Source organism: Giraffa tippelskirchi, chromosome 5 (genome assembly GCF_054371585.1).
Source record: "Giraffa tippelskirchi isolate mGirTip1 chromosome 5, T2T-mGirTip1v1.2.pri, whole genome shotgun sequence".
In the NCBI taxonomy this organism is placed as follows: Eukaryota; Metazoa; Chordata; class Mammalia; order Artiodactyla; family Giraffidae; genus Giraffa; species Giraffa tippelskirchi.
The window spans coordinates 167,712,349-167,723,414 of NC_137279.1; the positions used below are offsets into that span (position 1 = coordinate 167,712,349).

The 11,066-nt window shown below is 55.9% G+C and overlaps 1 protein-coding gene across 3 annotated transcripts in view; it reads left to right on the top strand.

Moving 5' to 3' along the window:
- SLC1A7 (solute carrier family 1 member 7) overlaps positions 1-10,215 on the top strand; it is a 100,007-nt gene extending 89,792 nt beyond the window's left edge. For 2 of the 3 annotated variants that reach the window (XM_081485267.1, XM_081485265.1), the window contains 6 exons: positions 3,198-3,297; positions 3,934-4,167; positions 6,786-6,980; positions 7,804-7,938; positions 8,348-8,450; positions 9,051-10,215. In XM_081485267.1, the coding sequence (XP_081341393.1) occupies positions 3,198-3,297; positions 3,934-4,167; positions 6,786-6,980; positions 7,804-7,938; positions 8,348-8,450; positions 9,051-9,269 (986 nt within the window). In that variant the 3' untranslated portion in view covers positions 9,270-10,215. The remainder of the gene's footprint in view (positions 1-3,197; positions 3,298-3,933; positions 4,168-6,785; positions 6,981-7,803; positions 7,939-8,347; positions 8,451-9,050) is intronic. The other variant, XM_081485266.1, reaches the window with a different exon arrangement.
- Positions 10,216-11,066: the final 851 nt, after the last annotated feature.

The window sequence follows — 11,066 nt, forward strand, 5'->3', positions numbered from 1 at the left end:
GGCCATGCCTCTAACCTTGCCAGCAGCTGTTTGTTTAAAGTCTTCATTCTTCCCTTCCAGCCTCAACCACAGGGCCTTCTCAGTGGCCACCTTTCTCTACAGACCTGTCTGTGCCATTTCTGGGGGCCCGTGACCACACCCTTCCCTTTGCTGTGTCCCCAAGGCCCACAACAGGCTACTTATCATGAATCTGGTGAAGTTTAACTTGCACAGGTCCTTTCTAAGGCCTGTATCCTTTCTCCTTTTTTAAATTTTATGTTCTTTTTCTTGAAGGCTCCAAACTGTGCAGGCTTCAGATCCGACAAAACCTCTGGATATGCCTCTGCCTGCAGTGTCCCCTCCTTGACCACCCCCACCAACATAGGCACACAGCCTTCTTCCTTCTTTGGTAGTGGTGGTTTGTCATTAAGTCGTGTCCAACTCTTGCCACCCCATGGACTGTAGCCCACCAGGCTTCTTTGTCCATAGAGTTTTCCAGGCAAGATTGCTGGAGTGGGTTGCCATTTCCTTCTCCAGGGGATATTTCCAACCAAGGATCGAACCTGCCTCTCCTGCATTGCAGGCAGATTCTTTACCAACTGAGCTACCAGGGAAGTCCTCTTTCTTTTTTGGAGTCTAGGAATTCCTGACCCCTTCTCAACTATCTAGCTTGTCAGTCCCACCTCATCCTTCTAGGTCATGCCAGGGGTCACCAGGAGCCTCACTATAAAATCCTATCAGCCCCTTCCCCACACTGCCCCAGCCCTGGGCCTAGTGGAGGGCTCTCCAGCTTCCAACTGCTACACAGGGCTTTCTTCTCAAGTGGAAATTCTCCCATCTTCTTGGTTTCTCAGGCAAGGAACTTGGGGGTTATTTTCTACTTTGCCCTCTGCTTCAACTCACACCCAAATCCCATCAGGTCTGCCTCTGAAATCTCTCCAGCCTCTGCATTTCCTTCTGCCCACTGCCCCAGCCAAGGCCCTTGTCATCTCTCACCTGGTTTCTGGAAAAACTGCCTCAAGAGTCCCCTGTCCTGGTGTGTCCTCCTCACAGGGTCATTGAGTCCCCACGTAAAGCCTCCACTGGGTCCACTGCCCTCAGAGGGGGTCCAAACACGGCGTGACCTACGGAGCCTGTGAGCTGCGGCCCGGCTGCCGCTCTGTCTGTTGGTTCCTGGAAGGTGCCTCCCGCAGCCAGTCTGCTCCTGCCCCTCCCTCTCTGCTACACTTTTCTCATCCTTGAGGAGGCTCAGTATAAGCATCCCATCCTGGGAAAAAGTCTAACTCCAGTCAGGTGCCCTATGTTATTCCTTAAATGCTTGACCCAATACAACTGCCTATTTGTTAGTGTGGCTGTTTAATGCCTGCGCGGCAGCTGTGTACGTTCCACGCAGGCAGAGACAGGTCTTGGTCTCCATGTAGCCCCACAGCCACCGTGTGACTGGTTAGAGCAGGTGCTCGGTACACTGGGAAAGATGGGTAGACGGGCAGATGAATGACAATGGGTAATGGAGCTCTTTTCATCCTGGCCAAAAGGCCAGGCAGGCGGACAGAGGGGCCAGGACCTCAGAGACCCTGGCGTATGAGAGGACGGTGTTTGGAAGCATCCTCAGCACATCTGATAATCTGTCTCCTGCCCTGGACTTTCTTCCTCTTCCCCAGCCATCATCGCTCTCTTAGGGCTGGGAACATACAAAAAGGACATCTGTTAGCAGAACTAACGAAAACTTTGAGACCCTTTGACTCATTTCACTGTTTACTGAGCACATGTCACTGTCCACGTGTCAGTGACTATTTTTTGTGTGTCCTCAACTCTAGCCGTGCCGCTGTCTCTGTGTACCCCCACCTGAGTGTGAGTGAGCACACCCGCACGGCTGCTCCCCTCACTGCAGCCTCCTTCCCCGTCTCCTCCCTCGTGTTGGGATGTGGCTGATGCCAAGGTGGCATTGGCTTTGCTTGTGGGAGGAAGCCCACTGCCATCCTCCGCATCCCATGTACAGTTGCTCTCGGCCAGCCAGAGCCTGTGGGTGGAACAGGGAGCTTGATGAGGAGCAGGAAGAGCTGAGGAGGGAGAGAGTCAGCTGGGAACATGGCTCTGAGTTCAGCCAGGCTTCCACAGGCCAGATGGACCGAGCTGGGCCCAGTGTCACCTGCCTCTCTGACCTCTCCTGCCCAGCCCAGGAGGGCCCCTCACTTCCCTCCCCTGTGGCAGCTGCTCCCTGTTCAGCATGGGTTCAAGGAAAGGGAAAGAGCCCTTCTCTGGGGTCCCAGAGGCCAGGATTCAGATCCTGCCCCTCACCGGCTGAGTCAGTGGACGAACCTCTTGAACACGGAGACAGTAAGCTCCGTGAAGGCAGACACAGAGCGTTATCTTGCTCTCCATTTTTGTGTCACCAGTGGGAGAGCAGCCACTTGTTCAGGGAGTGACCTAACTGTGGTTACCTGCATGAGCTCAGTACCCCAAGGGGAGGGTGACAGGGGCTTCAGAAAAAGCTTCGTCATTCATTCCCTTTTTCATTCACTCATTCAGTAATGAGTTGCCCTCATGGGTTAACTTTCTATTGGAGGAGACAGAACAACAAAACAGACTGTTGTAATAAGTGATACGAGGGGATCAGAAAGAGATGGGTTAGAGAATAAATGGGGAGTCTGCCAAGGGGGAGTTGGGGAGGGGCAGGCCTTCAGGCCAGGGCTTCAGGCATCAGGAACTGAGTGGACAAAGGCCCCACCACAGCCAAGAGCTTGATGTAGTCTAGAAACGTGAAGAAGGCAAGATGTAGGAACAGAGTGAGGAAGGGAAAGCAGGGCCAGACAGAGGCGGGAGTTAGAGACACGGCCAGGTCAAGTGGGGCCTGAACCAGGGTGGAAGGAGTAGGGTGTTGGTTATGGTCTGTGTGTCCAAGAAAGTCAGTTAGGGGTGTTGGCAGGGAGCATTTTTATCTTTAGAAGGTGGCACGTGCTTCTGGGTAGAGAGGAGGAAGAGATGGAGACCTGTGGGGAGGTCACAGTCCTCTCCAGCGGGGAGGCTGGGAAGGGAGGGGAAGTAGGGGGGAAGCGCTGGGTGGCAGAGGCTGCTGGGCTGTCGGCCAGGCGCTGAGATCTGTGTGTGCCCATGGTCTGTCCGTGCCTGGCCACAGCACGTGTTGGCTCACGAAGCTGTCGTGCAGGTCTGTCTCCCTCTGCCGGGTCTGTCATTTGCTGTGTCCCTGCCCTCCGCAGGCATCATGCTGGGCCGCATGGGTGACAGCGGGGCCCCGCTGGTCAGCTTCTGCCAGTGCCTCAACGAGTCTGTCATGAAGATCGTGGCCGTGGCTGTGTGGTGAGCCTCGTTGTGAGGGTCGAGGGTGGACTCCTACCTACTCTGCCCCCTTTCAGCCCTGCCTTGGGCAGGGACACCATGGTCCCATAGGAATGAGCAGAAAGCTGGGCACAGGAGGATACCCCCAGCCCTGCCCCGGGCCTGCCACTTCTGGCCCTATCAGGCCCACTGGAGGCAAACCAAGAGCTAATCAGCCCGGTCCTGACCTCTCAGTCTGTTTCCCCATCTCTTGGGGCCTCATTAGCTCAGCTTTTGGAGAAAGGAGGCACTGGAAGTGACAACCAGCTGCCACTCCTTGGCTCAGAGTTCAGACCTTAGGCATCTTCTAGTCCAACCCTGCACAGTGAGATAGGGAAAGGCAGAGGCCTGCCAAGGTCAGCCATAGAGGCTGTCTCATTGCTGGGCTGAAATGTGGGCCTGCAATGGAAGGCAGAAGGGTGAAGGCTGTGCATGGCTGGGCTGGTTAAGGGGGCATTAGTGACACCATATGCCAGGTACTCGGGTACGTAGTCACATTCTATCCTCACAAGAGTCCTGGAAGGCTCAGGGCGGACAGGCCTGGCAGTGATGTAGTGCCCAGGGCCTCCCAGGGTCTTTGCCTGCGTGGTGCTGAGCCGGCTGCCCTGCCCACCCCAGGTACTTCCCCTTTGGCATCGTGTTCCTCATCGCTGGCAAGATCCTGGAGATGGACAACCCGACGACCGTAGGAAAGAAGCTGGGCTTCTATGCAGTCACCGTGGTGTGCGGGCTGGTGGTCCATGGCCTCTTCATCCTGCCCCTGCTCTACTTCTTCATCACCAAAAAGAACCCCATCGTCTTCATCCGCGGCATCCTCCAGGCCCTGCTCATCGCACTGGCCACCTCCTCCAGGTAGCCCTGGGCAGTGGAAGTATCAGGGAGGAGACTATGGCTGAAAGCTATCCTTCTGTCCAGCCATCATTTGTCTGTAGCTATGGAACCATGGAGGAGAAGGCAATGGCACCCCACTCCAGTACTCTTGCCTGGAAAATTCCATGGACGGAGGAGCCTGGTGGGTTGCAGTCCATGGGGTCGCGAAGAGTCGGACACGAAAGAGCGACTTCACTTTCACTTTTCCCTTTCATGCACTGGAGAAGGAAATGGCAACCCACTCCAGTGTTCTTGCCTGGAGAATCCCAGGGATGGCGGAGCTTGGTGGGCTGCCGTCTATGGGATCGCGCAGAGCTGGACACAACTGAAGCGACTTAGCAGCAGCAGCATAGAACCATGGAAAGTGTCGATGTGACCTACTTCACAAACTTGGGGGAGGATTTGGTAACAAGACCTATTCTTGACATGCTTGAGGTCCTACCTTCCCGAATGGCAGCAAGCCCTCCCGCACATCCCCAATGGTCAGTCAGTCCACATGGGGGTTGGCCTCCACACATCAGGGCCGGGCAGAGCTGAAGAGTGATCAGTCTGCAATCTCCGCTGCCTTTCACTGCCACGTGGTGCTTCTGTTGGAGTCAGGCCCTGTGCTCTTCAGGGACATTGCCTGTTTACTGTCACTGGCAGGTAGCCCTGTCATAATGTTGGCAGTGTCTCTAGACAGTGGGAATTTGAGTCATGATTCCATTACCCACTAGCTCTGCGACTGCGGGCAAGTCACTCCACCTACCTGGGTGGTAGGATTAGTTTCCTCATATACAGACTGGGGATCACTGTGGCCTCTGGCATGTAGAGTTGCTGTGTGATTAATGGAGATGACCCACTAAGGCCATTATGGGCTTGGTGAAGCAACACCTGACCTCAAGCATCCCAGACCGCAACTGAGTGTGGAAGACCCAGGGAGATGAAGTCATGCAAATTCTGCTATTGAGCGAGGAGAAGGGAAGGAGGTGGTCACTTGTTGGGCATCTAACCCTGTGAAGAAAGACTGGTTCTCCCCACAGTGAGTGTCCAAGCTCTACACAGAGGAAGTCACCTAAACCTAAGCCCATGTCTCTGGCCTCAAAGGCCTCTTCCCTCCATCCCTTACTGCCTTCTCTTCCCTATGCCTCAGTCCCCCAGTCTGTAAAATGGGAATAAGGGCCACCACAGACCTCCTTCCCCGGCAGCCACATAACCCACCCTTGGCAGCAGAAGCACCTCATGCAGGACTCGGGAGGAGCAGAACCAGTGAGGAAAAGCCCTAGAAGCCTTGTCAGGGAACCCCACCCAGGGCAGAGGGAGGAGGCGAGAGGGAAAGATGAAGCCCCATGCAGCTGCTGGCCCTCATGTCGCTGGTTAAGCCCTACCAGCTCAGGCAGCCCTTGTTGTTTCCTGTTAGCAGGAACCACAGCCTCAGGCCCAGCATGCCTGGGGCCCATGAGGGGCTCTGGCAAGTGTACCTGGGCCTCCCAGGCAGTGACCTGTGGGGAGTAAGGGCTGTGGGGCTACGCAAACCTGAATTTCAGGCCCAACACTACTACTGAGAGCTCGGTAACAACACAGCTACAAGAGCAAGGGCTACCATTGGTTGGTTGAGTACCTACGATGGGTGCTTGCTAAGTCGCTAAATCATGTCCTACTCTTTGTGATCCTATGGACTGTAGCCCCCCAGGCTCCTCTGTCCACCGAATTCTCCAGGCAAGAATACTGGAGTGGGTTGCCACGCCCTCCTCAAGGGGATCTTCCTGACCCAGGGATCGAACCTGGGTCCTGCATTGCAGGCAGATTCTTTACTGTCTGAACCACCAGGGAAGTGAAGTGAAAGTCGTTCAGTCATGTCTGACTCTTTGTGATCCCATGGACGATGCAGTCCATGGAATTCTCCAGCCAGAATACTGGAGTGGGTAGCCTTTCTCTTCTCCAGGGGATCTTCCCAACCCAGGGATCGAATCTAGGTTTCCCACCTTGCAGGCAGATTCTTTACCAGCTGAGCCACAAGGGAAGCCACCTACAATATTACTACAATATGCTTAGACACTATTCTAAGCAATCTCTTGTTGAATCCTCCTAATAGCTCCATAATGTACCGACTGTTTGGGACAAGGAAACTATGGCACGTACATGTTGAGGAGGGGCCAAGGCCACTGAACTATTGGGAAGCTGGAATTTGAAGCCAGTGCTCCTGCCCAGAGCCCTGCTATTGACCACTTCATCTTTACTTTGCATGGTCGGTCGTTTGACATGGCGTCAGCCCCTCCTCCCCTCTGGGCTTCATTTCTTCACCTGTTAAAGGAGCTCAAAACCTTCCTAGCAGGAAGCCATGAGGTGTAAAGCACAGCACCTAGCACATAGTAGATGCTCTGCTGGTGGTCACTCCCTTTCTGACCAGTGTGCACAGGGTGTCTCTAAGGCCCTGAGCCTGGGCAAGTCTGGCCACGTGACCATTTTAAAAGCCCCTTCAGTCTGTTCTCCACTCTAGATGGGCCAGTTGCCTGGCAGGGGGGTGGGGGGGAGCTTCTGTTACTGACCAGCTGGCAACCTGGGGGCCCTGACCATCCTGGAGGAGGATGATGGGCAGACACTGGCCCTTCTATCCACAGTTCAGCCACACTGCCCATCACCTTTAAGTGCCTGCTGGAGAACAACCACATCGACAGGCGCATTGCCCGCTTTGTGCTGCCCGTGGGCGCCACCATCAACATGGATGGCACCGCGCTCTACGAGGCCGTGGCTGCCATCTTCATTGCCCAGGTCAACAATTATGAGCTGGACTTCGGCCAGATCATCACCATCAGGTGTGCTCCTGACACCCTGCACCCAGTGTGGATTGGGGATGGTTGCTCTAGAAGGGCTTTCGGGAGTCTTGAGCTCCCATATCTCATGCGGTCTCTGAGGCCCAGAGAGGGCAAGGGGCTCGTTCCAGGCCACACAGCAAGTCAGTGGAGGGGTCTCATGATTCAGTGCACTAGGCTCCTTCCCCAGTGCTGCCCTGCATGTGGGGAGCTCTGAGCAACCTGGGAAGCCAGGGACTAGAGGAGGGCCTGCAGTGGGGACATGCATAGCAGGGAGGACAACTGCAGGCAGGCACAGAGCAAGCAGAGGCTAGAGGCGGGACTGAGGACAGTGGAGGGACTGCTGGTGTGGCTGGAGCTGGGGGAAGGTGCTAGGGTGAGGGCAGAGGTGAAGGGGAAGGCTTCACATGCCAGCCTAAGGGTACAAGTCTGACCCTGGGGACCCAGTGTCAGTGGATGATGGGAACCTGTGGACAACTTCCTGGAATTCTACAGCGACAGTGGCCTGCCAGGCTCCTTTGTCCATGGGATTCTCCAGGCAAGAATACTGAAGTGGGTTGCCATGCCCTCCTCCAGGGGATTTTCCCGACCCAGGGATCAAACCCAGACACAGGGCTTTCCACAGACTTCTTAGGATGTTCTGCTGAGGCCAGGGGTACAGCCTCTGGGACCACAGAACCTTGGGCAGAGGCATGCCCCTTCCCCAAGTATGCCCCGCTGTGGCATTTCTAACAATGCCTGCTCCACAACGCTGTCCCCAGAGGCTTGCATTCTGGCCTCCTCCTTGGGTCCAGGGCCCAACAATACTCCCTACCCTCTCCTGCAGCATCACAGCCACCGCAGCCAGCATCGGGGCAGCTGGCATCCCCCAGGCCGGGCTCGTCACCATGGTCATCGTGCTCACCTCTGTGGGGCTTCCCACTGACGACATCACCCTCATCATCGCTGTCGACTGGGCTCTGTGAGTGGGGTTCCCCCCACCTTCTCCTGTCTCCTGGGAGGCAGGCGCTCAGGGTGGACCAGGGAGCTGCCATGGTTTGGCACAGTGGGTACTCATTGACACTTGCCCAGCAACATGATTTGTGGGGCCCAGTTTTCAAAAATGAAAACCTAGGATCCCTTGTTTAAAAACTACAAAGAATTTCAGGAGGGTGGGAGCAGAGCATTAGCCCAAGCCCTTTGACACACAGGCCCTGAGGCACCACACAGTCACATGCCTGCTTCACCCACTTCAGCACCGCCAGGGGGTGCTGGGCCAGGAGGACCAGGAAGGCACCCATCCCGTGGGTGCTGCTGGCGTGAGAACCGCCCTCTCCCAGCTCCCCTTACAACAGAGGGCCTGCCGCTCACCGCCCACCTTGGCCCACCAGGGACCGTTTCCGCACCATGATTAATGTGCTGGGTGATGCGCTGGCTGCTGGGATCATGGCTCACGTCTGCCGGAAGGACTTCGCTCAGGACACGGGTGCCGAGGTGAGCATACCGTCTCCCTGCAGCCAGGCTGCCCAAAGGCCCAAGGGTGGAGCCGGGTGTGGTAGGCAGGGCAGCACATCAGCTACCCACCAGCTGGGCAGCCTTGCACCGATCCCTCCACACCTTGGTCTCCGCACGGGCACTCAGGTGACAGATTCCTCTAACAGCTGATTGTTGAACACCCACCATGGTCGGTGGTGAACACAGTCAGCATCCTCAGGGAGCCATACCCTAGTGTCCTGTTGACAACAAGGCCAGCGTTCACATGTCTGCTGGGAGCTTCATGGTTCTCAGGGCTGCTTCAATAACTACATGTAGCAGCTGTCCCACTCCGTGGGGAGGACGCTGAGGTTCAGGCAGGGGAGCTGACCACTCCCACACTGGATCTGGGGTGGGCAGGTGCCCCCTCTACTAAGACAGTCCCAGGAGGCAGGAAAACTTGGAACTGGAGCCCAGAGAGGCCCTATGACCTAGCAAGGTCTCACAGCATGTCTGTAGGAAAACCAATCAGACTGTCCCCAGCCCTTTGCTTGTCCAGTCCTCCCTACTGTCTAACCTCAGTCCCTCCTGCTGCTGCCAAGACCTGTTTCCTCTCCCCAGAAACTGCTGCCCTGTGAAACCAAGCCTGTGAGCCTCCAGGAGATCGTGGCGACCCAGCAGAATGGCTGTGTGAAGAGTGTGGCTGAGGCCGCAGAGCTGACCCTGGGCCCCTCCTGTCCCCACCACGTCCCCGTCCAGGTGGAGCAGGATGAGGAACCAGCCACTGCCAGTCTGGACCACTGCACCATTGAGATCAGCGAGCTCGAGACCAACGTCTGAGCCTGAGGAACTGCAGGGCCCAGGGGAGTCCTCTAGGGTTAAGGGCCAAGGGCAGGATCTCAACTCACTACTTTTCTGAGCACAAGGGCCAGGCTCACACTATCTTCCCACCCTTGAGGGTCCAGAATGGGCTCCACTTGACGGAAAGTGGAGTGTCAGAAAGGGGAAAGACTGCATGTGGGGGTCCCAGCTGAAGAGTTACAGGCAGGTGTAGCCTGAGCCCCGACTGTGACATTTCCACTGGGTTGGCCTGTGAGGGTGGCAGGCAGAGGTATGGTCCCCACTTTCTGGATCACAAAGTTGAGGCTCTGAGAGCTGAAAACACTTGCCCCAGGTCTCAGAACAAGTGATATCAGGACTAAGACTCTAGTTCAAGGCCTTCAAGCCCTGGCCACTCCCTGCCAGAGGACAGGGACGCCTACAGGGCCAGATGCCGAGAGGGAGACTCTGCCCCTTCCAGGAGCCCCAGAGCCACCACTGCTTTCAATTTATGAAGACGTAGCAATGTCCTGGTTCTGCCCCAGCTGTGTCCCAGCCCAGGCCCGCCCCCACCAGGCCCGGTAACATGTGGCCTCAGACCAACAGCTCTCCCCAAGGATGGGCCCAGCCTAAAGCCGAAACCCACTGCCTTCCACGTGCCACATACCATCCCATCTCCTGACCTAACAGTTCTGTCTCATAAACTCATCCAACGTGGAGATGAAGATGTCTTCACCAGAGCTACAGGGCCCCTAGAAACCCCCGGGCTAGTCTCCCATTGGACAGGTGGGCCAGCCAGGATTGGGGACGCAGACTCACCTGGGATGTTTCAGTCAAGATGGCCCTGGGGTCAACACCCCCCCTTCCCCCGCCCCAAAGCCCGTGTGATGAAGTAGAGTTAGATTTTCTATTCCTTTCTGTGTTTGCAAGTTCAGTGATGACTAAATAAAGGTATTTTGTTTTTCAAGTCTTGGGGGCTTAGTGACCATACCCAAACCAGCATTTCTTTACTGGGTTAATACAGGCAAAGTGCAGACTTGCTTGTCTGGGCAGTCGGAGTACAGACGGGCCTGTCCAGGAAGCCGGAATGTAAACAGCCTTGTCTGCATAGCTGGAGTGTAGACAGGTCTGTCTGGGCTGTCAGTGTGTGGATGGGCCTGCCTGGGCAGCCAGAGTGCAGATGAGCCTGTCCTGGTGGCCAGAGTGAGGACAGGCCTGCATGAGCCATTACATGCAGGAAGCAGAGCACACACTGGGCTGCCCAGGGGCCTGTCTGGGAACCATGGTGTGGACAGACCATTCTGCTCATATCCTGGGTTCTACAGGCAGGGCCCTGAGGTCAGTTCTCACAAAAGAAACACATTTCCTCAGCCAGTCTGGCTCCCATTTGTGAATGCTTTGCTTTAAGCAGGGGATGTGCTCAAGAAGTTTTCAGACTCTCCTTCCTTCGCTCTCCTCAGCCTCACGGTGTCTCCAGGAGGCTCGCAAGGGAGACAGAAGACCCTGGCCACACAGCCTGCTCTGGCTGCACTTTGGGGGGAAGATGCAGCCCCAGGGTTTTGCACCATGGAGCCTATGAAGCTGGGGGAGGGGATGAGCCTTCCAGGGTCAGTCAGAGAATCAGGAGGGTAATCAAGTCCTGAATATTCAGTGGAAGGACTGATGCTGAAGCTGAAACTCCAAATACTTTGGCCACCTGGTGCAAAGAGCTGACTCATTGGAAAAGACCCTGATGCTGGGAAAGACTGAAGGCAGGAGGAGAAGGGGGCGACAGAGAATGAGATGTTAGGACCACATCATCGACTCAATAGACATGAG